The sequence below is a fragment of the Tenrec ecaudatus genome, chromosome 1 (genome assembly GCF_050624435.1).
Source record: "Tenrec ecaudatus isolate mTenEca1 chromosome 1, mTenEca1.hap1, whole genome shotgun sequence".
In the NCBI taxonomy this organism is placed as follows: Eukaryota; Metazoa; Chordata; class Mammalia; order Afrosoricida; family Tenrecidae; genus Tenrec; species Tenrec ecaudatus.
Genome location: NC_134530.1, coordinates 253230157 through 253256269, shown reverse-complemented (window position 1 = coordinate 253256269; position 26113 = coordinate 253230157). Strand labels below are relative to the sequence as shown.

The 26113-nt window shown below is 44.8% G+C and overlaps 1 protein-coding gene across 1 annotated transcript in view; it reads right to left on the bottom strand.

Moving 5' to 3' along the window:
* KIF26B (kinesin family member 26B) overlaps positions 1 to 26113 on the bottom strand; it is a 587401-nt gene that overhangs the window by 279514 nt on the left and 281774 nt on the right. The window contains exon 4 of the mRNA XM_075531356.1: positions 21149 to 21315. Coding sequence (XP_075387471.1) covers positions 21149 to 21315 — 167 coding nt within the window. The remainder of the gene's footprint in view (positions 1 to 21148; positions 21316 to 26113) is intronic.

Below are 26113 nucleotides of genomic sequence, written 5' to 3'. Positions count from 1 at the left end.
GCTTCCTTCTGTTGAGCACAGGGTCGCTGTGGGTCAGAACTGACTCAAGGGCCCCTAACAACAACATCTGTTAATACTTCTAGTGTATTGAGTACAATGACTCTTTGTCATTTGTTTAGTCTCTAAAACAGTGCGCTCATAAATTTAAAACATTTTCTTTAACTTTAAAATGTCTATTTCGCTTCATGGTAATATAACTCCTGTATCATATCTATAAATACCTCAAGTATACAATTAATGAACTTTTACATATACACAGGTCAGACAAAAAGTATTGCTACTAGGTTTCTGTTAATACATGCATGTGTTTACTCCAAAGAAAACATGAGTAAACAGGTCACTGTGATCTGTAAACTATGGGCAGGCTGTTTCCGTAATACCTTTGTCTTCATCTCACTAGGATGTCTTCAAACAAGAAGTCCAATTAAGACAGTGACTGCCAAAGCTATCTGCTGAGCCAGTGAAAAGAAAGGCTGAGGGGTAAGCTCAGAAGGTATGGCAACTGTTTTTTGGGGTGGCAGAGTACGTTGTTGATAGATTTTTCTTAGCGGATCTAGGGAAAATCTTAAATTTCATCGATGAGAAAAAGGCCAGAACTTTACGCTGAGGAATGTGCCTCCCGTCATGACAGCATGCATGTTACTCTACAAGGGTAGGCAAGGGTGGTCTTTGAGAACTGCCTCTGGGAAAGCTTATCTCAGTGACCCCCTACCCCTGAACCTGCCCTTCAAGCTTCATTTTGCTCCCTGACTCAGAAACACTTTTAACACGAACACAAGCTGACTCCCTGGAGAATGCCCAAACTGCGTGGTGTACATGGAAGCGTTCAGAATTCTTTGGAGAAGAGTTAAAGAGATGAAAATGCTATGTTTTGAGAAGGATGATGGCCACGAATGTGCTTAACACAGTGGATGTATGTATGGATTGTGATAAGAATTGTACAAACCCCCCAATAAAATGATATATTTTTAAAAAGAGATGAAAATGCTGCTTTCAGAAGTGCAGAGATCTAGAGGGAGGATATGTGGGGGAAACAATAGCTTGACATTTTGATATTTGGTTTAATAAAGGTTTCTATGATTTTACAGAAATTATTTTTGCTGACCCTCCTATATGTGTACATATATACTCATCTATACACATCTGGGTATATCTACATTCAAGAAACCATCCTAATAAGCAAGACAATATACACATTTACTCCCTTCGAAATTCCCATATGGCCACTTGTAATCTCTCACAGTCATTTCTTTTTAAAAAATAAATCATTTTATTGGGGACTCTTCCAACTCTTATAATATTCCATCCATCCATTGTGTCAAGCACATTCGTACATATGTTGCCATCATCCTTTCAAACCATGTTCTTTCTGCTTTAGCCCTTGGTATCAGCTCCTCTCTCCCGCCACCACCCATACTCATTTCTAGTCAACGACCGACATGCTTTCTGTCACTCTAGATTAGTTCAGGTTTTCTGTAATTTTATAGAAATGGAATTACACCATATATAATTAGGAGGTAGAAGGGAGTCTGGTTTATTTAGTTCATCATAATTATTTTGAGATTCACCCATCTTGTTGCAAGTCTGGTCCTTTTCAATACCTTTAGATCAATTCAGTAAACACCTAAAAGCAGGCTGGCTGGCTGACTGAGTAATATGATGGTGAAAACAAATTTCTACTGCTTATAAAATGTGCATTTTAAAGACATGCTAAGAAATGTAAATAGAGTAAAATTTCTCTTCCCCCTTATGTATACATTTTCTCAAAGAAGGGTAAGCATCATTGTTAAAGAACAAAAGAACACTTAACAATAGGTGAAGCTTGGAAGTTGCACCTGGCTCCTTGAGAACTCTCTTTGTCCACCAGACCTGCTTAAAGCTAACCTCTCTGAAGTGACACAGAGTAGCAGCATGACGGAGGTGATACGCAGCCCCTTAGGCATACAAGAAAATATACTTTCCTCGCTCTTGGAAGCACTGTGGGGTACAGGTGCTAAAACATTTAAGAAACAAACTCAAATTCTGCCCCCAAGCCCCCCTTGGGACACAGGATTGGAGTACGTGGAGGAATTTATGGTTTAAAACACAGAAAGGAGGGAAGTAAAAAGGGCTTTGTGTGCTCTGTTTCCGAGGCTCTTAAACTTGTTTGGAAACTTATATAGACAAAACATACAATTAGAAAACAACGTGGCAGAAAGGGGCTGAGAGCATAGAATAAAATTAAAAAGAAGGTTAGAAGAAGAAGGTAAAAGGATGAGACTCGATGCTTTAGGTAAGCAAAATACTCCCTAACTTTTGAAATCCTTGTCTAAACATGGGGGCCATGGGGCGTGGGTTTCAAAACTATGGAGATCCTGTTGGAGGCTCTAAAACACACTGACTTTTTTTATGAAGGGGGAACCATAGAATCAACAGATTGTCATTTTGAACTTCCAGGTGTGTAGGAAATAGTCTTGTTCCTTTGAATTTACGAGATCCTGCAGCATGCGACTTCAGTTAGCAACCCCCTCCCCCCTACACACACATACACCTACAAAGAAATACTAGTGAGGTTTGAATTTACTGCAGCTTGAAAAACTCTTTGCTTCTCTTCCCCCCAAATAAGCAGGATATAGGTTCCATAAATCAATTTCCCTCATGTGCTTAGCTGTGAAGGAAATAAAAAACATGCGAAGTTGTAAATCCACTACAGGTCTTTGAGGCTGTAGTTGGCAACTGCGGCCACAGGAGAAGCTTAGAGATTAATGATATCTATTTTTATTTCCCCTCTCTTTAGTGTGGAAGCTGAAACTAAATGCTGAGTGCTTTGAATAATAAATGACAGTGGATTCTCCAACTTACTGAAATACACGAGGATGGGACTACATATGTCAAAGCAGGGGGACGCCGAGGAACAAGGATGGGAAGATTGGTGGTCAGCAGAGGCAGGGCAGGCCTCAGCACACCTGGCAGCCAGCAGATGCATAACCTCAGTGACCTGAATTCTGGGAACTAAGCCCCAAGAGCCCCCTCTTTCAGTTCTCAGGATGTGTTTGATAAATGATTGGAAAGCATTTTTCATTTAATTCAAATATATCGCAGATTCTTGCAATGTGGAGAAAGAGCTATGGACATCACAGAGGCATGTGGCTGTTGGCTGATGATACAGAAATGTGTGTGGCTACTTCAGTGGCTGGTCATTTGGCGTGATGCTGGCTAGACGGGGAGAGGCATGAGACAACACAGGATCTCCCGACTGAGGATTGACTAGAACATAAAGAAACTCAAGAGGCAAGGTTAGAAGAAAATTCCTTAAGATGGGCTAATTCTTGATGCTCAAGGAAAACACTAATCACAGGTATGGAACTGGGTGAAAGTATGAATTTCCCTGAGAACAGTACATAGAAGCCCCAAGAAGCCCTTCTCCTTCCGGGAGTGTTAGCCAAGGTAGCTGCTCTTTTCCTCCCGCCGTACACAGACTCTAATGGCACACAGAACCCTCCTTCCAGAGCGGCATGTAGTCATGCTGCAACACACGTGAATTTCCCCCGAGACAGAAAGAGGCCAACGCAAACTACGCGTGGCAGACTCGGTCAACCATGTGCTGGACTTTTTGCTATGCAAGAAGGGTTCCTGGACCTTCCATGGGCCTTCCATTCTAGAAGGGAAACAAGCAATAAACAAATAAGCAGATAAGTTTTTGTGGTTCTTTTCTCCGAGCTTCCATATTTTTCTTTTCTTTCTTTCTTTTTCCTATGTTTTTCATAATTGTATAGTAATGCAGCGGGTTACATGTTGGGCTGTTAACCACAAGGTCAGCAGTTCGAAACCACGAGCTGCTGTGAAGGAGAAAGATGAGACTATCTACACTTGTAGACATTTACAGCTTCGAAAACTCACAGGGGCAGTTATTCTCTGTCCTAGAGGGTTGCTATGAGTTAGAATTAACTCAGCGGCAATGAATTCTTAACACTGGGTCTGGTCCCCACTACACTGAGAACTCCCTGGTGGCAGTGGCTGTTTCATTGTTCTTGCTTCCTCCAGTGTCTAATATGGAGAAACCTGAACACAGGTTTCAGAACCCTGGTCAATCCAGTACCGAAAGATGATCCCCTTGGTTGGAAAACACTACACACTCACTGCAGCAAAGGACTCACCATATCAACAATCATAAAGATGTCACTGGGCTGGGCAAGGTTCCATTCGGCTACACACAAGACCTATTATAAGAGTTCAGGGGACTAACAGTCCTCCCAAATTATGGCCTCATCTATATTGAGACAACAAGAAGTCCATGATGATGCCCACCTACCACTAAAGACCATGCCAATCAGGGCCCCAGTAGATGGATCCTGATAGAATGGGAGAAAATGTGACACATTTGAAGACCTCACATTCTTCAAAGCTCAGATTTACTTAAGGATCTGTTGAGACTAGAGGACACCCCCAAAACTATCTTCTTCAGATACTTTATAAACCTTGAACTGAAACTAGCCCCGGAGATCCCATGTTAGCAAAATCACAGATTGGTTCATATAATCAACATTGCCCATGAGTACTGAGAGCCTGTGTTGGTAGGCTTATTGTGCCAACCTGGCCAATGAACACATGTGGGATTCATTGAAGGGCAGTTTAATTGAATGGCAGGCAGATAAATGGGTTGGGGAGCCTCACCTGTCTTGTCTCTTGTTCTGTGATGGTTGGAGCAGTGTGTGGCTGCCTTAGTTAGTTCTCTGCCTCAGCTGGCAAGGCTCACTTCCTGCGAGGCATCCCTGAGGAGAAGCCACATGGACCTACTGCTGGAGCAGCCATGTAGAGAGCCCTGCCAGTGCTGAGATGTTTACATGCTCACTGATTCGGTTTTCCTCCTGCAGTCAGTGTCATTGCATGTGTTTCGTGAGTTTAAGGAGGACTTTGTAGATTGGTGTCAGACATATGGGCTAATGTCGAACTTATGGACTTGGACTGGACTGGGTTAGGATGCTTTCTTAATGTATACTTAACCTTCATGTAAAACTCTCTCTTATACACATATGAGTTTCTGTGGATTTGTTCCTCAAATCTACCCAGTCTAACACGGAGTCTTTAAATTAAAAAAAAAAAACATCTACTAAAAAAGACACCAAATAAGGGAAGTCAGATGACTAGAAACAGAACAAACCATCCGGAATGGAATTACGGAGAATGTTGACACAGAATGAAAACTGTAATCGATGTCACTGACAAACCTGTATGATAATTGTTAAATGGGAACAACACTGGCTTTGTCAACTTTCACCACAAACAATAGAATGGGCTCTCTGGTGGTGCAGCAGATCAAGCACTTGGCTGATAGCCAACAAGCTAGCAGTTGAAACCCATCAGGTGCTCTGTGGGAAAAAGGCGTGGCAGACTGCATCCATAAAGATTACTGCCCTGGACACCCCACGAGGCACTGCTAGTCTGCCCGATACGGTCGCTGTGCCTAGGAATCGACTTGTTGGCCATGGCCATTGATTCTGTGGTTTGGTTTGGTTTGGTTAATACACAAGGGTTCTAGGAGTTTGAACTCACTTGATGGCCACTACCAACAAGAAGCTGAGCACACAGACTGGGACTGTTCAGTTATTTCTACGTCTCCACAAAATATCTCTACAATCCTGGAGAGTCAGAGCGAGACACAGTCTGCTTTCCCACAAATGCCACCTTGCTATTTTAGATGGCGCACCAAAGAGACAGGAATGATAATAAAGGAAAATTCATTTACAAAAAATGACCCACATTTATTTTATTTTCAAGCTCCTGAAAGACTGGGAATACATTTTGAGTGGTGGCTTATGCAGTATTTGCTCGTTTTTCTTCCGAGTGGTGCTGACTACATTCTTTTTCTCGCGATGGACCCTGAGAGAGTGTCTCTCTTTGTCACGGCCAAGGCCCTTTCTTTCTTTTCCGAGGGTTGGAAAGGACAATGTATGGATCCTTAAGGCTTTGGTTTTGGAGGATGCCAAGAAAATGACACAAGCCATTATTTCTAGGCTCGTGAAATGATATTTCCTGAAGATCACTGCACTCCGAGACTAAGCACACCAGGTGTCGGGAAAAGGGCACCTAATTACAAGTGAAGCCGAGACCACTTTTGCATACCCGAAGACGATTACTGGGAATCGTGCATTCCTGGCACTAACCATGTTGAAGTCAATAAAGGAAAACATTCCACTTATTTATCCATCAGAATGATCTTGATGACTGTTCCACTGCTTGCAGTGACGATAACACAGAGGGTGCGGAAAATGCTGCGGTCGCTAAGCCCACTCTCGGAGCGTCGTGTCAATACAGCGCTGTTCTGAAAGCCAAAGGTCTTCAATGGTCAATCCAGTTGTTCCTGTGATCCTGCTATGTACTAGGCGTGCGGCAGGGAAGGAATGGGGCACAGTTCTCCGTCTCACAGAATTTACAGCTGAGTAACTGAAGACTTAAAAGGCAAGCAAGCACTCCCCTAACAGCACCCCCTGGGCCCCCCCCCACCCCCCATCACCCCCTACCGCCCCCCCGGCCCCATTTCAGAGGCATGAAAGCAAAAGCCCTACCCTAGGCGACATAAAAAGCAGACATTTTTATGGGGCCTCTTTCCTCTCTCTGTACTCTCCACAAGGAGTCAAGGTCTGCCTCTGTCACCAGACAATGCCACGGACAGGTTTGGTTTTCATCAACAATATGACTCAGCAGCAGCTTACACTGAACCTCTACCCAATACCACATAATCCAATACATCTTTAGTCTCTCTAATGCCTTGCACATGATGTGTATCCCCCAATGCTTTACATCACTAAGACAGCTACAGAATTAAAGGAATAAATCAAAGCAGAGGGACGAAATGCAAAGAGGTTTACTCAAGGGAGAAGAAGATAGGTTTCTCACTGAGACAAGGAAAAAGATGAAGGGCCCAAGTGCACCTGTGGTCGTCTTGCAACTAAGAACTCTTCTCTCTCTCTCTGTCTCTCTCTCTCTCTCAACTCTTTCTTTGGCTCGCTGTATCAGGCAGTGCCATTTGTTGCGACTCTAAATAATCCCTTTCTTAAAAGGGTAGCTAATGAGGCACTAACCCTTTCAGGAGACTCCCGACTTCCCAACAATGTCGGAGTTCATGCTAATTTCCGATGCGAGCACCCCAAAAGGTTCTCGTGCTAAAGTAATAAAAAGTTTGACTTGAGTGGAAATGGATGCTAACTTCCCAAAGAACTTTGGGAGACGGTAATTTGGAGCGTTAGCTTCCATGTCTCTTTTAGTCCAAGGCCAATTACTCCAGTCTTTCTACGAGTATCCATACTATATTAAGGGCAGGTATGGATAGTATGAGGGAGTGGAGAGATAGCTATACTTTTTAAAGGGGGATCAGAGAAGGCCCTTTGAATAAAGGAGGGCAGCCAGGCAGATAGCTACGGGGGGGGGGGGGGGTAAGACCAGAGGGAACAGGAGGCGGCAAGTATAAGAAAGGACTGGTCTAGACACTTGGTGAGGGAAAGCATGGAGGTCTGTGTGCCCGGCGCAGAGTCGTCAAGAGGAAAAGTGGGAGAGGGTTGGGGCAGAGTGTGTGGAGGCAGCCTGGTAAATCAAAGAAACCCACCCACCACCACCATCACCACCAAATTCTGCTTTTTATTCTGAGGGGCATGTTGTTAGCTGCTGCCAAGTTGGCCCTCAATGATGGAGACCCCAGGCACAAAATGAAATGCTTCCTGTCCTGTAGCATCTTCAACATTACTTGTGATTCAGGCCATTGGGATCCCTAAGACTTTCATTGGCTGGTTTTGGGAAGTCGATGTTCCAGGACTGTTCTGTGGTCTGCTTTTATCTGGAAACTACTGAAATGTGTTCACCAGTACAGCAACATATACTCCCCCAATGACAGACCGGAGGTGGCTCTGCATAAGGTATATTGGCTGGGAATTGAGCCAGTTGGGCGGGATGGGAAGCTAATATTTCAGTAACAACATTCGAAGAGTAAAGAGTAATTTGTCAAAATGCTCTCTAACTGCCGCAGTGTGCTTTCCATATATTCATGCTAGCTTGGTTCTACTTGCATCGAGTCTTTGTACTTTGCTCTTTACTTTAGCCTCCCTATCACAACCCATCTTCCCTTTGAAGGCAGGACAGCGTCATAGCTTGGAGCGTTCATGTATCCATTCAATGCACATTTGCCAAGTGCTTCTTTGGGGGATTTAGTCAAACGCACAGAGTCAATCATCCCTACCCTCACCGAGCACATCTTCTGTTTCGTGGGCCTGATTTAAAAGCCTGTTCATCTCCTACTACATGTGTGACTGTGACCAGTGACTTCACCTCTCCGCCCTTTATTCTCCACATCTGACAAATGGAAATAACAGGGCTAACTCATTGGGGGCAGGGGGTAGGGGTGGCAGTTGAAAGTCAAGTGCATGTCAAAGACTCAAAATCGTGTAGGTATGTGGCAAATCCTCAATCAATGTGGCCTAGCCACCATGGAAAGAGAATGATGAGGCCTTCTGCTCCTCTAAAGATTCACAGCCTCACCAACCCAAAGGGGCTGCTTTACTCTCTTATCTTGGAATCTACTTGATGGCAATGGGTGGGTTGGTTGGTTGGTTGGTTGATGTTTTTGGTTAGTCACTGTGAGTTGGAATTCACTGTAAGGCCACTGCTTGTGTTTTCATAAGGTTGGTGGTTTGAACCCCTGCAGAACAGAGACCTAGTGATCTCCTTGTGGAAGAACACAGCCATTTAAAAACCCTACAGAATGCACTTCACCCCGGAAATACATGGGGACAACATGAGTTGGAATCAAACGCCAGCTGGTAGAGGTTGTTTTTTTCTTTTTGAAGAGCAAATAATAAAGAAGAGAAACAAGCTACAGAGGTGTTGCAGTTGGGTAGTAGTTGAAATGTAGAGTAGGAAACAATTTTGTAAATTTTATATGAAGGTAAATTGTGTCCTCTCCCTATCCATATGTCTTTCAGGGCTGGGGTCACTCTTTGCTCTGCTATATCTGCTCCACATTACTCTAGGCTTCCTCTTCAGCACACAATTCAAACCGTATGAGAGGAAAGCTCTTTCCCTTTTACCTTTTTTGTATTGGCTTGGATAATTTCCACTATCAGTGTCATGTTAGAAGTCCAGTTTCCTGGATCCTAAGTCACCACTGAGCTATATACATAATAAAAAATTCAATAGCCCTTTACTTTCTTCCCTTGATTTTCTTTCTTACTTTATGGTTAATTTTCTTGGGGTTATAAGACAATGACTCCTCCAAAAAACTTAGATGTGCACAGCCCACTCAGTGGGGCTCCAGCAGAATGGTGCGTCTGGTGGCAGGGTCTCTCTGTTGGTCACTGATGTGCTCAATCACCAAGGGCTCCCGGGGCATGCCAGGTCGGGCGCACGGGCAGCGTTTGTCCTCTCCCAGGTCATCACTGGACACGTTGAAAAGGTGCCACGTGAACGCACTGTAAAAGGTGGCCGATGCCACTCACACAAAAGAGAAGGTTGCGAATCCCATGGCTTCATCCTTGTTTATTCTAAGTGTCACCTTGACGCTACCTCTGGGTTTAGACGGGGTTTACGAAGTGCTGTCATGTTCCCGTTTAGCCCTATCACATCCTATGACATAGATACGGTCAGCTCCGCTTACTAGAAGAGACTTGGAGAGTTTGTCATTTGTCTAAAGTAGCCAGTAGCAGGCTGAGGCTTCAACCCATGGCCTCTGTCTCCAGACCGCTGGGTTATCCATGTTCTCTTTGCTCGAGCCCAGGCCCTCCTCTCTTATGTGTCTCCACATGTGTGACTAGCCTTACTAGGAAGCAGAACGCACTGGGAAGTGGGAGGCTGAGGCTGGAGTTGGGTTAAACTTTGAAACACTTATCATTTCGTCTCCCCTGGACCCATTTGAAATTTGTGTTCGTTTTTCATATTTTCTACTTCCTTTCGATTGAGGTTTGCCTTTTAATTATTTCTGTTGTCAGGTTCGGGGGGTATGATTTTATGCGTATGACATCCAAGATAGGTAAATCTATAGATAGTATCTGGATTGATGGTGTCTCTGGGGTACGGCAGGAGAGGTTGGGGAGCAAAAGAGAGCTGATAACAATAAGGACAAGAAAGAGGGAAATATTCTAAAATTGAATGCAGTGCTGATGGTTCAGCTCTTCTTGATGATGAACAGCATTTTAACAGCTCTTTCCTTTCTTCCCTTGATTTGCTGACTCTATGGTTGGTTTCTTAGTGCTCTAAAACCCAAAAAGGACCACTGAGTTGTATGATATGTGGATTGTGTACCAATAAACTGCTTTTAAAAACCATCCAAATGTATGGAACTGAAATGCCGAATTCAGCCAGCAATCACTGAGGTCCTTGAAGACTACTGAAAGTTATTTGCCCGAAGACATCCGTACTAGTTGGGTTTTTCACTCCTGGGAAAGTGGTGGGCTGACCTTGTTTTTCAACACAGGCAGAGCTGTGCTTATGGTGTTGGGAAACGACTGCCTCCCTCCTTCCTTGCTCCCCTAATTGGCAACTAGTGAGGCCAAATGCACCTGAAAACAGCTAGAGTTGACCTGAGTTCCCAAAGGGCTTCAATGGCTGCTTATTTGAAAGCAGACAGCCAGGTCTTTCTTCTGAGGTGCTGCTCGATCAACTCAAACCTCCAACATTTTGGTTAGCAGCCAAGTGCACTTACCAATCGCACTACCCAGGGCCTCCCAGTCAAGCAAAGGATGGCCTTTACTGGGAAATGCTCCCTTTAACATTTCCCAGCTGAGGGGAGCGGGAGGGGCTGCACACACTGGGTGTTTCTTGAATGTGGCTCACCCTCTCCAAAGGTGCCATCAATATCATCTATGGATGGGACATCGAGCGAGCATTCTTAGCCTTGCCCCAAAGTGGAATAGGATCCTGGCTCAGGGTCTCCTGAAACCCAGGTGGCAATCATGCAGGCCCTGAGCTGTGGCCACTTTTTCTTCAGATGACTGTCTCTCCTGACCCACAAGGATGTACTCCTTCACGTCGCTAACTCCTCGCTTCCTTCCAATCGAATGACACCGAATACACATGGCTCTTTCTTTATGTTTTCCTTTCATACTACAACCGGTGTGAGTTGAAAGTAAAAAAAATATTTCCCATGAAAACTATGATTCCTAAAAAAATCACTCCATCAATCTACATGAATAAGAATGCCTTCCTATCCCAAGAAGTCCATAAAGTTGTGTTTTTTTTTTCCTAAGAAAAGTAAAGCTTTGATTTGCCAGAACTAAATAAACTGAAAGCCCAGAGGGCAGCGGTTTGGCTTCTAATGGAGACTTTCAAAAATCACTTCCCCAACACTGCTTACAGGCAAGGAGGCAGGGAAATCAAAACCATACTGGCCCGTGTAGTACTTCTGTGCAACTAAGAAAAAGATGCCTGGATTTAGATAGATGAGCCCTGCAGGAGGAACCTCGGCTTGGCCAGCAAGAATGCTTGTTGGACTTATACCCCCGATGTGCCCTCAACTCCATGAGCAAATGGCATAATATGCATGTCAGCCCTGAACACAAGTGACCCACAGGAAGTTCACTGGTGGGGCCCCTTCCATGGGAAAGAAAGACGCCAATTCAGAAAGATATCACAGCCAGAGTACGGAAATAAGGGTAGATACAACATCCTTCAAGAAAAATAAGAGACAAAAATACTAGTAATAAATAGAGCTCAAAATATGAGTTCCTAAAAGCTCTACACTTGAAAATTAGAAGTATCTACTGGCATGAAGCAAGAAACCAATAGAGGGGTCTGCAGGGCCGGCCCCAATCCCAACTGTGTGGACACCTCCCTCGCTTCCAGAAGAATGCACTTCAGAGGACAGCACTGAAGCTACAGCTCAGGGAGAGGGAAGGACATGTCTGCTCAGAGCATGCAGGAGCAAACAGAGGGAAGGAGAGAGAGTGGAACACATCCTGGACCACCAAGCCCCGAGGTTGATATTCCTGTTCAGAGCAGACAATGTGGCACCATCACAAGACAAAAGACCCCTCACTGACCCATAGTGCTATCGGGGACAACACTGGAGGCACAGTGTGGGAAATGTGCCCGATCCGACCCCACCACACCAGGTCGAAACATGCAACAGAGCAGCAAGGGGAGCAAAGCAATGAAGTCCCCCACGGAATACCAAAAATGGACTTTAGGGCCAGGTGTGGCTCCCCAGCAGATTCAACCAGAAAACTTTCCTGAAGGGCAACATTCAGACCTGGAACTATTTATGCTTTTCTTTCTTCTTCTTTTTTTGGTGTGTGATTGTTGTTGTTTTTATTTTGTTTTGCTCTGTCTTGTTTTTGTGCATACTATTGTCACTGCATGCCTATCTAGATAAGATAGGTGGGATACTGGTGCATATGGGAGCTGGAGGCACAGGGAATCCAGGGTGGACGATCCCTTCAGGACCAGGAGTGTGAGGGGCAATACTGGGAGAGTAGAAGGTGAGTGGGTTGGAAAGGCGGAACCGATTACAAGGATCCACATGTGACCTCCTCCCTGGGAGATGGATGGCAGAGAAGGGGGGGGGGAAGGAGACTCCGGATAGGGCAAGATATGACAAAATAACAATCTATAAATTATCAAGGGCTTTTGAGGGAAGGGGGAGCGGGGAGGGAGGGGAAAAAAAAGAGGACCTGATGCGGAAGGCTTAAGTGGAGAGCAAATGATTTGAAAATGATTAGGGCAAAGAATGTACGGATGTGGTTTATACAATTGATGAATGTATATGTATGGATTGTGATAAGAGTTCTTTGAGCCCCTAATAAAATATTTTTAAAAAAACAACAAATAAATTAATTAATTAAAAAGATAGGTGGGATAAATAATCCAGGGGAGAAAACAATGAGACCGATGGTTCCAGGAGGACATGGGAGAGGGGGAGGCTGGGGAACAAAAGTGGGTGTCAACAAACCCAAGGACAAGGGAACAACAAGTGATCTAAATTGATGGATGCCTGGTAAGGCTTGATCAAGGGCAGTGTAACCGAGAGGAATTACTGAAACAAAAAAGAAAGCCAAACATGATAGTGGGACAAGAGGAAAGTAAAAGGAAATAGAGAAAAGAAGTAGGAGGCAAAGGGCATTTATAGAGTTCATGTACATATATAAATATATTTATTTATAATGATAGGGAAATAGATCTATGTACATATATTTTATGTAAAATATCAAGGTAGCAGACAGACATTGGGCCTCTACTCAAGAACTCCTTCAACACAAGAACACTTTTCTAATGACCTGACATTCCCTGATGCTCACCTTCCCAACATGATCGCTGAAGACAAATGGGTGCATAGCAAATATGGTGAAGACAGCTATCAAAAGATATAGCATCTGGGGTCTTAAAGGCTTGAAGATAAACAAGCAGCTATCTAGCTGAGAAGCAAAAAAGCCCACATGGAAGAAGCACGCCAGCCTTAATGTTCATGAGGTGTCTATGAGATCAGGTATCAGGCACCTAAGACCCAGAACAAAAAATCATATCATAGTGAATGAGGAGGAGTGCACAGTGGAGACCCAAAGCCCATCTGTAGACAATTGGATATCCCCTTACAGAAGGGTCACAAGGAAGAAACGAGCCAGTCAGTGTACAGTATAGCACTGATGAAAAATACAACTTTCCTCTAGTTTTTTAATGTTTCCTTCCCCTCTCTATCATGACCCCAATTCTACCTGACAAATCTTGCTAGACCAGAGCATGTACATGAGTACAGATAAGAGCTGGAAACACAGGGAACCCAGGGCAGATAAACCCCTCAAGGCCAATAATGAGAGTAGCAATATCAGGAAGGTAAGGGAAGGTGGGGCAAGAAAGAGGGAACCGATCACAATGATCTACATATAACCCCCTCCCTGGGGGACGGACAACAGAAAAGTGGGTAAAGGGAGACATCAATCAGTGTAAGACATGTAAAAATAATAATTTATAAATTATCAAGGGTTCAGACAGGAGGGAGGGGGAAAAACAAGGAACTGATAGCAAGGGCTCAAGTAGAAAGAAATGTTTTGAAAATGATGATGGCAACAAATGTACAAATGTGCCTGACACAATGGATGCATATATTTATTGTGGTAAGAGCTGTATGAACCCCCAATAAAATGATTTTAAATCAAAAGAAAAAAATTGGAAGTCTCATCCTATTTTAACAACTGTGATGTCTGAAATTAACTGTCCCAGTCAAGAAACAGCAGGATCCCTGGTGGTGTAGTGTGTTACAAGTTGGGCTATGAACCACAGAGTCAGCAGTTCAAAGCCACCAGAAAAAGATGAAGCTTTCTATTCCCATAAGATTGACAGCCTCAGGAATCCACAGAGGCAGGTCTACACTGCCCTGTAGGGTCCCTGCGCTGGAATTGACTCCATGGCTGGGAGAGTTGGTGAGTCATAAAACTGGAAAAGAAACCTATGCCCCGTCTCTCCCTTGGGAATTGGCAAGTAACAGGTAGCTCTTGTGCATGACCCTCTAATTTTTCTCATCCTGGAAAACATGAATCCAATTGTGGCAGGTTTCAAAGAGGTCCCTCCCCACCCCCGCCCCGGGTACTGGTTGTTGATAGGGCTCTAACGGGAAGATGTGTACAGACTGACGGAACAACAAAAGAGCTCTGAGCAGTTTCATGCTTTCTCCCCACCCCCACCGTTTAACTCAATAAATTCTTTATATATAACCAAGTAGAGAAAGCCTGCCTTGTACAAGATTCTATATGAACAGTGTTTTGTCAGCATGGCACGATTTAAGTTGGCTGCCGGCAAGTTTGTAAAAATGGCTTTTTAAGACAGGGCCGTCCCTGTAGCGGTATGAGCTGTATGCACAGTGGCATGACTGTGCTTTTTCCAAGGCCAGGTTCCACCAGGTGGTTGATGAGGAGAGCGGTACAGTCTCAAAGGCAGGGAGGCGCACGGTCAAGTAGCTGCCCCCCTAGCTCCATCAGCTTCTGACCCTGGAGCTGGTCTGTTTGGAGGTAGAAGCAATCACTGGTCTCAAAAGGACCCTGGTCAAATCAGTCACACCCAGTGGCATTTTCAAGAGGTTTAGGAAAAGTTCCCAGGTAATACAGGAGAGGTTTAAAAACAAAGGCTGCAGAAACCACACACGAGAAAGACAGACAAAAATATACAACATACCTAAGAAAGAAGCTGTGCTCGGGTAGCTCTAAGCAGGTGAACCCAGCAGACACTGCTCAGAAGAACACTGAAGCTTACTGCTCGCACAGATTCCATTTTGGAAACGTAACGGGGCAGTTCTACTGTTAGTGTAACTCAGAACTGGCTGGTGGCCGTGTGTTGCTGGGGCGGGAAAGGGGCTTAAGCAAAAGACAGGGAACTGGAGGACTCATTGTTGCCAGGTGCCTTGAAGTAGGTTCTGACTCAGAGTGACGCCGTACACAATGGAACCAAACAGCTGCTGGTCCTGAGCCCTCTCAGTTGTCGCTGCTGTTTCAGGCCAACTCACTGAGGGTCTTCTGTTTTTGCTGACCCTCTGCTTTCCCAAGACTGGTGTCCTTCTCCAGGGACTGGACCCTCCTGATCACATGGCCAAAGCACATGAGACAAAGGCTGGTCATCCTACCTTCTAAGCGGCATTTCAGCTGAACATCCTCCGGGACAGAGTTATCTGTTCTTTTGTCAGTCCATGTACTTTCAATATTCCTCACCAACACCATGATTCAAACCCATCCATTCTTCTGTGGCCTTCTTTATCCATCATCCAACTTTCACATGCATGTGAGTCCTCAGAGTGACGTCTGTGCTCTTTAACACTTTAGACAGGTCTTGTGCAGCAGATCTAGCCCATGCCATATGTGGAGCCAGGTAAAACGAAATCCTGGGTAACGTCAATCTTTGCTCTATTTACCACGATGTGATTTATTGGCCCAGTTGTAAGCATGTTTGCTTTCCACACGGAAGGCTGGAGTCTCTGATCTTCATCAGCAAATGCTTCAAGTTCTCTTTACTTTCAGCCAGCAAGATTGTATCATCTGCGTGTCACAGGTTGTTGACAGGTCTTCCCTATGATGGGTTCTTCTTCAGGTTCTTTAATGAGCATACAGACTAAGTGAGGGTGGTGAGGTGGTATAACAATGACACATACCATTCCGGATTTTGAATTGTTCAAGGGCCCTTTGTTCTGTTTGCAGGACTTGGTGGAAAGAGATAAGGGCGAGCATGGTATGTAAGAAAGAGAAAGTAGGGCAACTGGATCTCAGAAACAGATCTGACAGCGACCCTATGTTGAAATGAACACCAATATTTATACAGGAAAATTCCAAGCCCAGAATAGACATATCTTTAATTAATAATTTTTAAAAAGTCTGTAAAGACCAGAATATCCGAGAAGAGAGTAAATTGGAATCAAATAACCCTGGTACCATAGGGGGTTAGCACTGGACTGCTAACTACAAGGTCGGCAGTTCAAAACCATGAGCCACTCTGAAGCCACAAGTGCAGTCTGCTCTGTCCCACGAGATCTCTAGGAGTCAGAGCATCTCCGTAGCAGGAATTTTGGTTTATTTGTGCTTTGGAACCCTTTTACTGGAAAAAACAAAGAGGAAGAGAGAGAAAGAGCTAACTCTTGAGATGAGCCCAACAATGAGAAAAGGACAGACAACAAACGATTCGAAGACAATGAGTAATCTGAAGCAATCGAAATCCTGTGCAAAGGGGATTTAAAGGCATATCTATGCATTCAGAAAGTAAGGGAAAATACATAGAAATCATCAGTCATTAAAATGTATTTTTAGTGGGTGAACAAGTAAATGGGGTGAAGAAAGCTGATGGTGCCCGGCTATCAAAAGAGATAGTGACTGAGGTCTTAAAGGCTTGAAGGTGAACTAGCTCAGAAGTAACAAAGCCCACATGGAAGAACACACCAACCTGTGTGATCTTGTGGTCCCAAAGGGATCAGTTATCAGGCATCAAAGAACAAAAAATAATATCATTGGCTGCACACCTCCGTGATAGGATCGCCGAAGACAAACGGGTGCATAAGCAAATGTGGCGAAGAAAGCTGATGGTGCCTGGCTATCGAAAGAGATAGTGTCTGGGGTCTTAAAGGCTTGAAGGTGAACAAGCGGCCATCTAGCTCAGAAGCAATAAAGCCTACATGGAAGAAGCACACCAGCCTGTGCGATCACGAGGTGCCAAAAGGACCAGGTATATGGCATCATGCAAAAAAATAGTATATATATACATACACACACACACACACACCATAGTGAATGAAGGGGGAAGTGCAGTATGGAGACCCGAGGCCCAAATGTCAACCACTGGAGATCCCCTCATAGAGGGGTTTAGGAGAGGAGACGGGTCAGTCAGGGTGCGATGTAGTACCGATGAAGAACACAGCTTTCCCCCAGATCCTGGATGCTTCCTCCTCCCAACTACCATGATCCGAATTCTACCTTGCAGGACTGGATAGGGAAGAGGTTGTACACTGGTGCATATGGGAGCTGGAGGCACAGGGAATCCAGGGTGGACGATACCTTCAGGACCAGGGGTGTGAGGGGCGAGGCTGGGAGAATGGAGGGTGAGTGGGTTGGAAAGGGGGAACTGATTACAAGGATCCACATGTGACCTCCTCCCAGGGAGATGGACGGCAGAGAAGCGGGGGAAGGGAGACTCCGGATAGGGCAAGATATGACAAAATAACAATCTGTGGATTATCAAGGGCTCATGAGGGAGCGGGGAACGGGGAGGGAGGGGAAAAAAAAAAGAGGACCTGATGTGGAGGGCTTAAGTGGAGAGCAAATGCTTTGAGAGTGATTAGGGCAAAGAATGTACGGATGTGGTTTATACAATTGATGTATGTATATGTATGGATTGTGATCAGAGTTGTATGAGCCCCTAATAAAATGTTTAAGAAAATGTATTTTTAATGTATTTTATGTATTTTCACCCCAAGATTTGATTTGAATTTTGGGGGTAGTGGTCTCTACAAATAATACAAACTACAAAACACATGCGTTTTACACACACACCAAACACTGCACACACATACACATCAAACACTATAATAACAGGTAAAGTCTGCAAGCAAAACTATGAGCCCATGTGATATACAATTCTGCAGAGATGGCAACAGAGACTCTGGAAACACTTGAAATTACATGGGGAGAGCTCATGTACAGTCAACAATTCTCACTTTAATGTGAACGTAGGTGAAAATCCCCCAGAGCAGGGGTGTCGCGAGAGTTGATGTCACCTAGCAGGACCCTCATGCTGTCACCATCTCCCCCACCCCCACCACAGGCAGGCCGCCCCCTGTACAAGACCATCCAGAAGCCTCAGTAATGTCACCCATTTTATTCACAGAACAACATGAGATAAATATAGTTGTCAATTGTTTAAGTGCAATATTTCTTAGTTTATGAGATAGTTAAAGTTTATTGTGACAAGCTGGCTGATATAAGCACATGTGGGATTAATTGGAGGGCAGAGGGATAAATGGCTCCATGAGCTTCACCTTTCTAGTTCTCAGGTCTCTTGCTTTCTGATGGTCGGACCAGGGTACAGCTGCCTTAGTCAGTTCCCTGATTCAGTTGGCAAGGCTCACTTCCTGCAAGACATCCCTGAGAAGAAACCACATGGACCTACCCCGATACAGCCCTGGGTGCTGGAGAAACCATGTGGAGATCCCTGCCAGCAATGAGATTCTTACACGTTCACAAATTTGGATTTCTTCCTGCAGTCGGCATCATTGCATGTGTTTTGTGAGAAGGAGGAGGACTTAGTGGATTGGTGTCGGACAGATGGGCTAATGTTGGATTTGTGGGCTTGGGCAGCACTTAGTTGGGATGTTTTCTTGATGTACACTTATCCTTTATATAAAATTCTCTCTTATACATGAGTTTCTGTGGATTTGTTTCTCTAAAGTACCCAGAATAACACAGTTTATGTGAATACTTGCATTAAAATTACTTTATAGAATTGCTGTACAGAGATGGGATCAGGTAGCAGGCATCAAAGAACAAAAAATCGTATCAGTGTGAATGAGGGGGGAGTTCGGAGTGGGGACCCAAAGTCCATCTGTAGGCAAATGGACATCCTCTTACAGAAGGGTAGTGGGGAGGAGACGAGCCAGTCAGAGCACAGTGTAGCAACAATGAAACATACAACTTTCCTCTAGTTCTTTAATGCTTCCTCCCCACCCCACTATCATGATCCTAATTCTACCTGAAAAATACAGTTAAACCAGAGGATGTACACTGGTACAGAAAGGAACTGGAAACACAGGGAATCCAGGACAGATGAACCCCTCAGGACCAGTAGTGAGAGTGGCAATACCAGGAGGGTGGGATGAAAGGAGGAACTGATCACAAGGATCTACATATAATCCCCTCCCTGAGGGGTGTACATCAGAAAAGTGGGTGAAGGGAGACACTAGACAGTGTAAGACATGACAAAATAATAATAATTTATAAATTATCAAGGGTTTGAGAGGGAGGGGGAGCAGGTTGGGAGAGGAAAAATGAGGAGCTGATGCCAAGGGCTCAAGCAGAAAGCAGATGTTTTGAGAATGATGATGGCAACAAATGTGCTTGACATTTGAATTGTGATAAGAGTTGTACAAGCCCCCAAAAAAAGTATTAAAAAAAAGACTTCCTCTACATAGAACTGTATTACTAGTTAGAACAATACTAACCGAAGGGAAGCCATTTAAAATGCATATCTCCTTCTTTTCCCTTAGTTGCTACTTCATTCTCCACGATGTCATTAATAGAGGTTTATGAATACTAATTACTGCAATACTGTAGGCAAGTCCCAGAACGTTGGACAAAGTCAGTGACCAGAAAGACACCCGCAGCAGCAGCAGCAACAACACCCATGTGCTTGTCGTTCATGCTGAGGAAAGCACGTCATTCCACGCGTCCTTGTAATTGGGGCAGGCGGGATGGCTCTTACCAGAGAACACTAGAAGATTCAAAAGTTCAGGATTGAGTTTTAGTCTTTCAGGTCTTCCGATCTATGCAAACCCAGCTTATGGAAACTGTTATTCTTCTCAAAGGGATACTGTTCTCCATAGGGATACTTTCATGGAAGCGCAATCTCTGCTGAATCGCTGCATAGACATATTCAAGCCCATTGATTTGGTGTCGCCTTCTCTGACAGTGTCTTCTGGGCTGGCCTAGCCTATGTAGATTCCTAGGCTACTGTTCCAGAGTCTCATTTTATCCACCACCCCCAACAACAACAAAAGCACGATTTTTAATAGTCACACAGGTTATTTGACAAGAAAATCAGTCAGAAGATAGATATGAGTTCTTCCAGAAAGTTCCTTTTATTGGCCCAGGTTCGGACAGGCCTATGTATAACCAGGAAGCCACTCTCACTACAAAACAAAACAAAGCCAATTGCTGTCCAGTTAACTCTGACTCACAGTGACCCTACAGGACGGGGTGGAATTGCCACACAGGGTTTCCAAAGCTGACATCTCTATGGACACACCGAGAGAGGGGGGAAAAACAACAAGAAATCTGGCTTCTATCTCTGACTGTGCTATGAAGGAACCCAAAGCCAAACTTTTCTGGCCTTCAGTTGCCTTCTTCAAAAGGCCATCGATTGAATCAGACAGCCCTGCAGCCCAGTCCTGCTCAGCTGTCCCGTGTCTCCTGCCCGTCTATGCACGCTTGCTAAAAATACACAGAAAACATTGTTGGCATGCTTCTCGTGTTTTCAACGCGTCTAATATTAGCGGGATAGTATTGGATAACGATTACCTAGTAGGGCAAGAAGGGGGGCGCAGTTAATTTTAAGAACTTCACTTTCTGCAATGAGAACAGTCTGGAAACACAAGCACTGGGCCTCACCTCCAAAGGTCCACTTTCCAAGAGGGACCGTCCTTCGAGCGACGCATTCTAGAGCAGCGTTTCCAAGCCCAAGACAGACATTCAGTAATGTCTGGAGACATTTTGGGATCCCAATTTAGGGAGCTGCTCGTGGCATCTACGGCGTAGAAGCCATCGGCGCCCTTCTGCATCCTATAGAGTGCTCAGGGCAGCCTCCCCACAGGCCGTCGGGCCGGGGTTGAGAAAAGGGTTTTCTGACTTAACATGTGAACGGTTCTAAACGGCTTCTGATATTTTCATGAAACCGGCCCGTGTGAAAGGCTAACCGGATGGCCACATGTGGAACCGACGGTGCTTGCTCTTACCTGGCGAAGAAGGAGGCAGCCACCGAGGTGCCCGCGGAAGGCTCGCTGGCCACGCAGGAGCCCTGAGAGGCCGGGACGCTGCAGGCGGCAGGCTTGTCTGCATTGTAGCGGTTCAGTGCTGCTTCTGTGAGCCCCTCTCGGCCAGTCTCGGTCATCAGCTGGGAGATCTGACAGGAGAAATGGACACTGAGCTTAATGCCTATCGCTTGTCCTGACCACTGACAGTAGGTCTCACTTGGGTGAAGGAACCAGAGGGCCAGGGCTGGGGGAAGTGGGAGCCTGGGAAGGAATAGGGTTACATCTCTGCTGTGCATTCGGTTAGTTACATATGGGTGCTCACGGCTCCTATAAGGCTATTTTCCGGCCGATACGACCACATTTTCAAGAAAAAATAATGGAATAAAATTACTTCCTGACATTGTAAGTTTCACTTACGTCCGTGTCTCTCCCCGCCCCTACCGCCCTCCAATTTGGAGGAGAAAGCATGAACTATTATACACCCTCCGTTGCCAGCCTAAGACCAATGCAGGAACATTAACTAATGTGGATTTCTTATTTCAGGAAAGACCCGAGGACTCACAAACGGAGTTCTGGGCAAAGGTATAATTTTAATAAAGGGGAAAAATGAATCTACTGATGAACATGGGAAATTAAACAAAACACCATTTATAGGTTTGCTAATGGAGGCCAGCAAACAGATGGCTTAAAGAAACTAATAAAAATAGAGAAAGACAATCCAATATCAGTTGGTTGGTTTTTTTTAAAAGAGGGTAAGCTTCGGCAGTCTCAAAATGCTTCATTTTCTTGCTAGTTCATGAAGACAAATCGCTTCCATTTTATTTGCAATGATTGCCTTTATATCTGGAGTTTTAATGGATGAGGTTGGATCCTTATTGCCCAGATCTATATGATACACTATGAAAAACCACACTTCTGAGGGGGAGAACGAGAATCTTGTCTAGAAATGTATACACAGGCAGTAAGTAAATTGGGTGGGTAAAGTTCACGTGCAATTTGGAAGTACCTGTTACTTAACAATTTCAGTCTCCTTACAAAAGGGGGGTAAAAAACCAAAAGGTGAAAAAAAAACCAAAACATTAGTTTAAAAGAGGGACGTTAGTCTTCTACCAAGTCTCAGGCCGAGCCAAGCCTATTGAAATGTCAAGTGGGCAACGCTTCGAATTGCATACACACAGCAAGTGCAGTAAGCAAAGAGCACGAGGAGTTCCCACTGTGTGACCTGGGCAGGTCCAAGGACTGGTGACACAATGAATCCCTGTGTTGACCTCTGACCGTCAAAACCGTGCGCTCTTCATTACGGCGAAGCAGCCATCCCTCCAGCCCACTGACCTGAAGCTGCTCAAATTCCCGGTTCTAACTTGGAGAGCTCTGGAGGGATTCAGCTGGAATTGTGGCCGCACATACTGCCCCATTCTCCTTCATTCAAGGGCCTGTCTGAAACACAGCCCAGTACACGGCCCTGCACAGGCAGCAGCACAGGACCTGGAAGGTGTCCCTGGTGCTCAGAAAGGTTGCCAACTACACAGAGGGTCGAGGCTGCCTCTGACTGTAATTCCCTGTGCTGCCCACCGGCCTGGGCCCCCCTCCGCCAGCTGTCACTCTCACAGAGAAAGGAGGGAGATTACAGGGGCAGCAGAAACATCTGGGAGCTGCAGACATCACCAGGCACCCTGTTGTCACCACTCAAGAACATGGATGAAAAACTGGGAGGATACAAGATGTCACCCTGGACTAGGTTCAAAAACAAAACCTCAAAAATGCACACCACCTTTTTCCCCCCAGTAGCTACAGCCTCAGACAGACATAGTGATTTTGACACATACAGACATCTGAATAAACTCAAGCCAGCAATGTGAGCAAGTTCTTCATTAATTACAATTCAGCAACTGTACTGTGCAATCTGTTGCCGCCTATATATTTTGCAGCATAACAACAGTGAGGACAGAATAGACGGGCAGTGTTTGTCCCATTGTTGCTGTTAGATCCCGTCAACTTGGTTCCAACTCATATGACTGAAGTGATGGCATATGAAGGCCCCTAACAACAACAACAATATATTTTGCTGAGCTCACTAAGGCAGCTATTATCTGTTTGTTCTGTGCTGTTTTGTTTTCTTTTTTGTTTGTTTTCTTAATGCCTACTCATAGTACCTGCCCCTTTAAGTTTTTGACACTATAATATTTTTTTTAACAATTTATTGGGGCTGATACAATTCTTTTCACAGTTCATACATATACATACATCAATTGTATAAAGCACATCTGTACAGTCTTTGCCCTAATCATTTTTTTCTCTTTTCTTCTTTTACATTTTATTAGGGACTCCAACAACTCTTACCACAATCCATACATATACATACATCAATTGTATAAAGCACATCCATACATTCCCTGCCCCAATCATTCTCAAGGCATTTGCTCTCCACTTAAGCCCCTTGCATCAGGTCCTCTTTTTCCCCCCCCCCTCCCTCCCCTTTCCCCCCTCCCTCAGACACTATAATATTTTTAATCGTTTTATTAGGGACTCATACAACTCTTATCACAGTTACATCAGTTGTGTAAAGCACATTTGTACATTCACTGCCCTCATCATTTTCAAAGCACTTGCTCTCCACTTAAGCCCCTGGTATCAGATCCTCATTTTTCCCCTCCCTTTCTGCTCCCCACTCCCTCATGAACCCTTGATAATTTTTAAATTATTATTTTGTCATATCTTGCCCTGTCCGATGTCTCCCTTTACCCACTTTTCTGTTGTTCGTCCTCGAGGGAGGAGGTCACATGTAGATCCTTGTCATCAGTTCCCCCTTCCACCCCATCCTCCCTCTACCCTCCCAGCATCACCATTCACACCACTAGTCCTGAGGGGATCATCCAACCAGGATTCCCTGTGTTTCCAGTTCCTATCTGTACCAGTGAACATCCTCTGGTCTAGCCAGACTTGCAAGAGAGAATTCGGATCATGATAGTGGGGGGGGAGGTGGGGGAGGGGGAAGCATTTAGGCGCTAGAGGAAAGTTATATTTTTCATTCTTGCTACATCACACCTTCACTGGCTCATCTATTCTCCCCGAGACCCTTCTGTAAGGGGGCGTCCAGTGGCCTACAAATGGGCTTTGGGTCTTCACTCTGCACTCCCCACCTCATTCACTATGGTAAAATTTTTGTTCTGATGATGCCTGATACCTTTGACACCTCGTGATCACACAGGCTGGTGTGCTTCTGCTATAGTTTATTGAGCCAACCTGGCCAATAAACACAAGTAGGATTAACTGAAGGGCAGAGGGATAAATGGCTCGGTGAGCCTCACCTTGGTTGTTCTGTGCCTCACTTTAAAGGGGTACACTACCTGTGGGATGCCTAGCCTGTGGACTGTGTCGCTGTAAGTTGAGGTCCCTTTAAGCCCACACGATTGGAATGTTCATCTCTGGAGCTGGGGACTGACAGTTGATGACAGTTGGGGACCTGCCTTGCTGTTTGCTGCCTGGGTATATATAGCCCAGCTCTCTCTACAGAAGGGGACTGGCACCTGGCAGCTCTCAAAACTTGAAGGACTGTTAGTGTCTCACTGCTTTATAATTTAACTGTTAATTTCTTGTATTATCTATCTGTATATTATTTAACAGTTTATTTCTTGAATTATATATCTATCTTTATAAATATATTTTTATATAATTACTAGCAATCTGGTTTGTCTCTCTAGAGAACCCTGTCCAATACAGCTTCTTCCATATGGGCTTTGTTGCTTCTGAGCTAGATGTCTGCTTGTTTACCTTCAAGCTTTTAAGACCCCAGACACTATATCTTTTGATAGCCAGGCACTGTCAGCTTTCTTCACCACATTTGCTTATTCACCCGCTTTGTCTTCAGTAGTTTTGTTGGGAAGGTGAGCATCATAGAATGTCAATTTAATAGAAGAAAGTATTCTTGCATTGAGGGAGTACTTGAGTGGAGTCCCATTGTCCTTCTGCTACCTTACTACTAAACCTATAAATATATGCACATAGATCTATTTCCCCACCCTCATACACAAATATATTTGCATATGTACATGTCTTTATCTAGACCTCTAAAAATGCCCATTGCCTCCCAGCTCTTTCCTCTATTTCCCCTGACCTTCCTCCTGTCCCACTAACATGCTCAGTCCCCACCAGGGTTTCAGCAATTCCTCTTGGTTACATTACCATTGTTCATGCCCTACCAGGCCTCCCACACCCTCCTCACCACCAATTCGGATCACTTATTGTTCCCTTGTCCCTAGGTTTGTTAACACCACTTCCTTTCCCACTACCTCCCCCTCTCCCATATGCCCCCTGGAACTGTCAGTCCTGTTGTTTTCTCCTCTAGATTGTTCATCCAGCCTATCTTATTTAGACAGACCTGCGAGGATAATAACATGCACAAAAACAAGACAGAGTTAAATCAAGTAATAATATACAACAAAACAACAATAAAACAATGACAAAAAACACAAGAAAGAAAAGATTGTATTTAGTTCAAGGATCGTTTGTTGGCCTTTAGGAGTGTTTTCCAGTCCAGTCTGTTGGGGCACCACGCCCTGGCTCCAAAGTCTACCTTCAGCATTCCCTTGGGGACCTTACCACTCCATTCCCTTGCTGTTCTGTTGCACCCCCTTAGTGTTTTGCCTCGGTGTGGCAGGATCAGATCGGGTGCAATTCCCACACTGTGTCTCTGGTGTTGTCCCCTGTAGGGTTATGAGTCAGTGAGGGGCATCATGTCTCATCGTGGAACTGACTATGTGGTCCTCTCTATGGACTGGCTGCTCTAATTGGGAACATTGTCCTCACGGCCTGGTGGACCAAGATGTGCTCCACTCTCTCCTCCTCCCCTGCCACTTTGTGTTCTCATAGTGTGTCTAACCTGCAGTTTGGAGGACAAAGACTAAAACTCTTCTCCCTCAGTATGTACGGAGTGGCCTTGACTCGGTG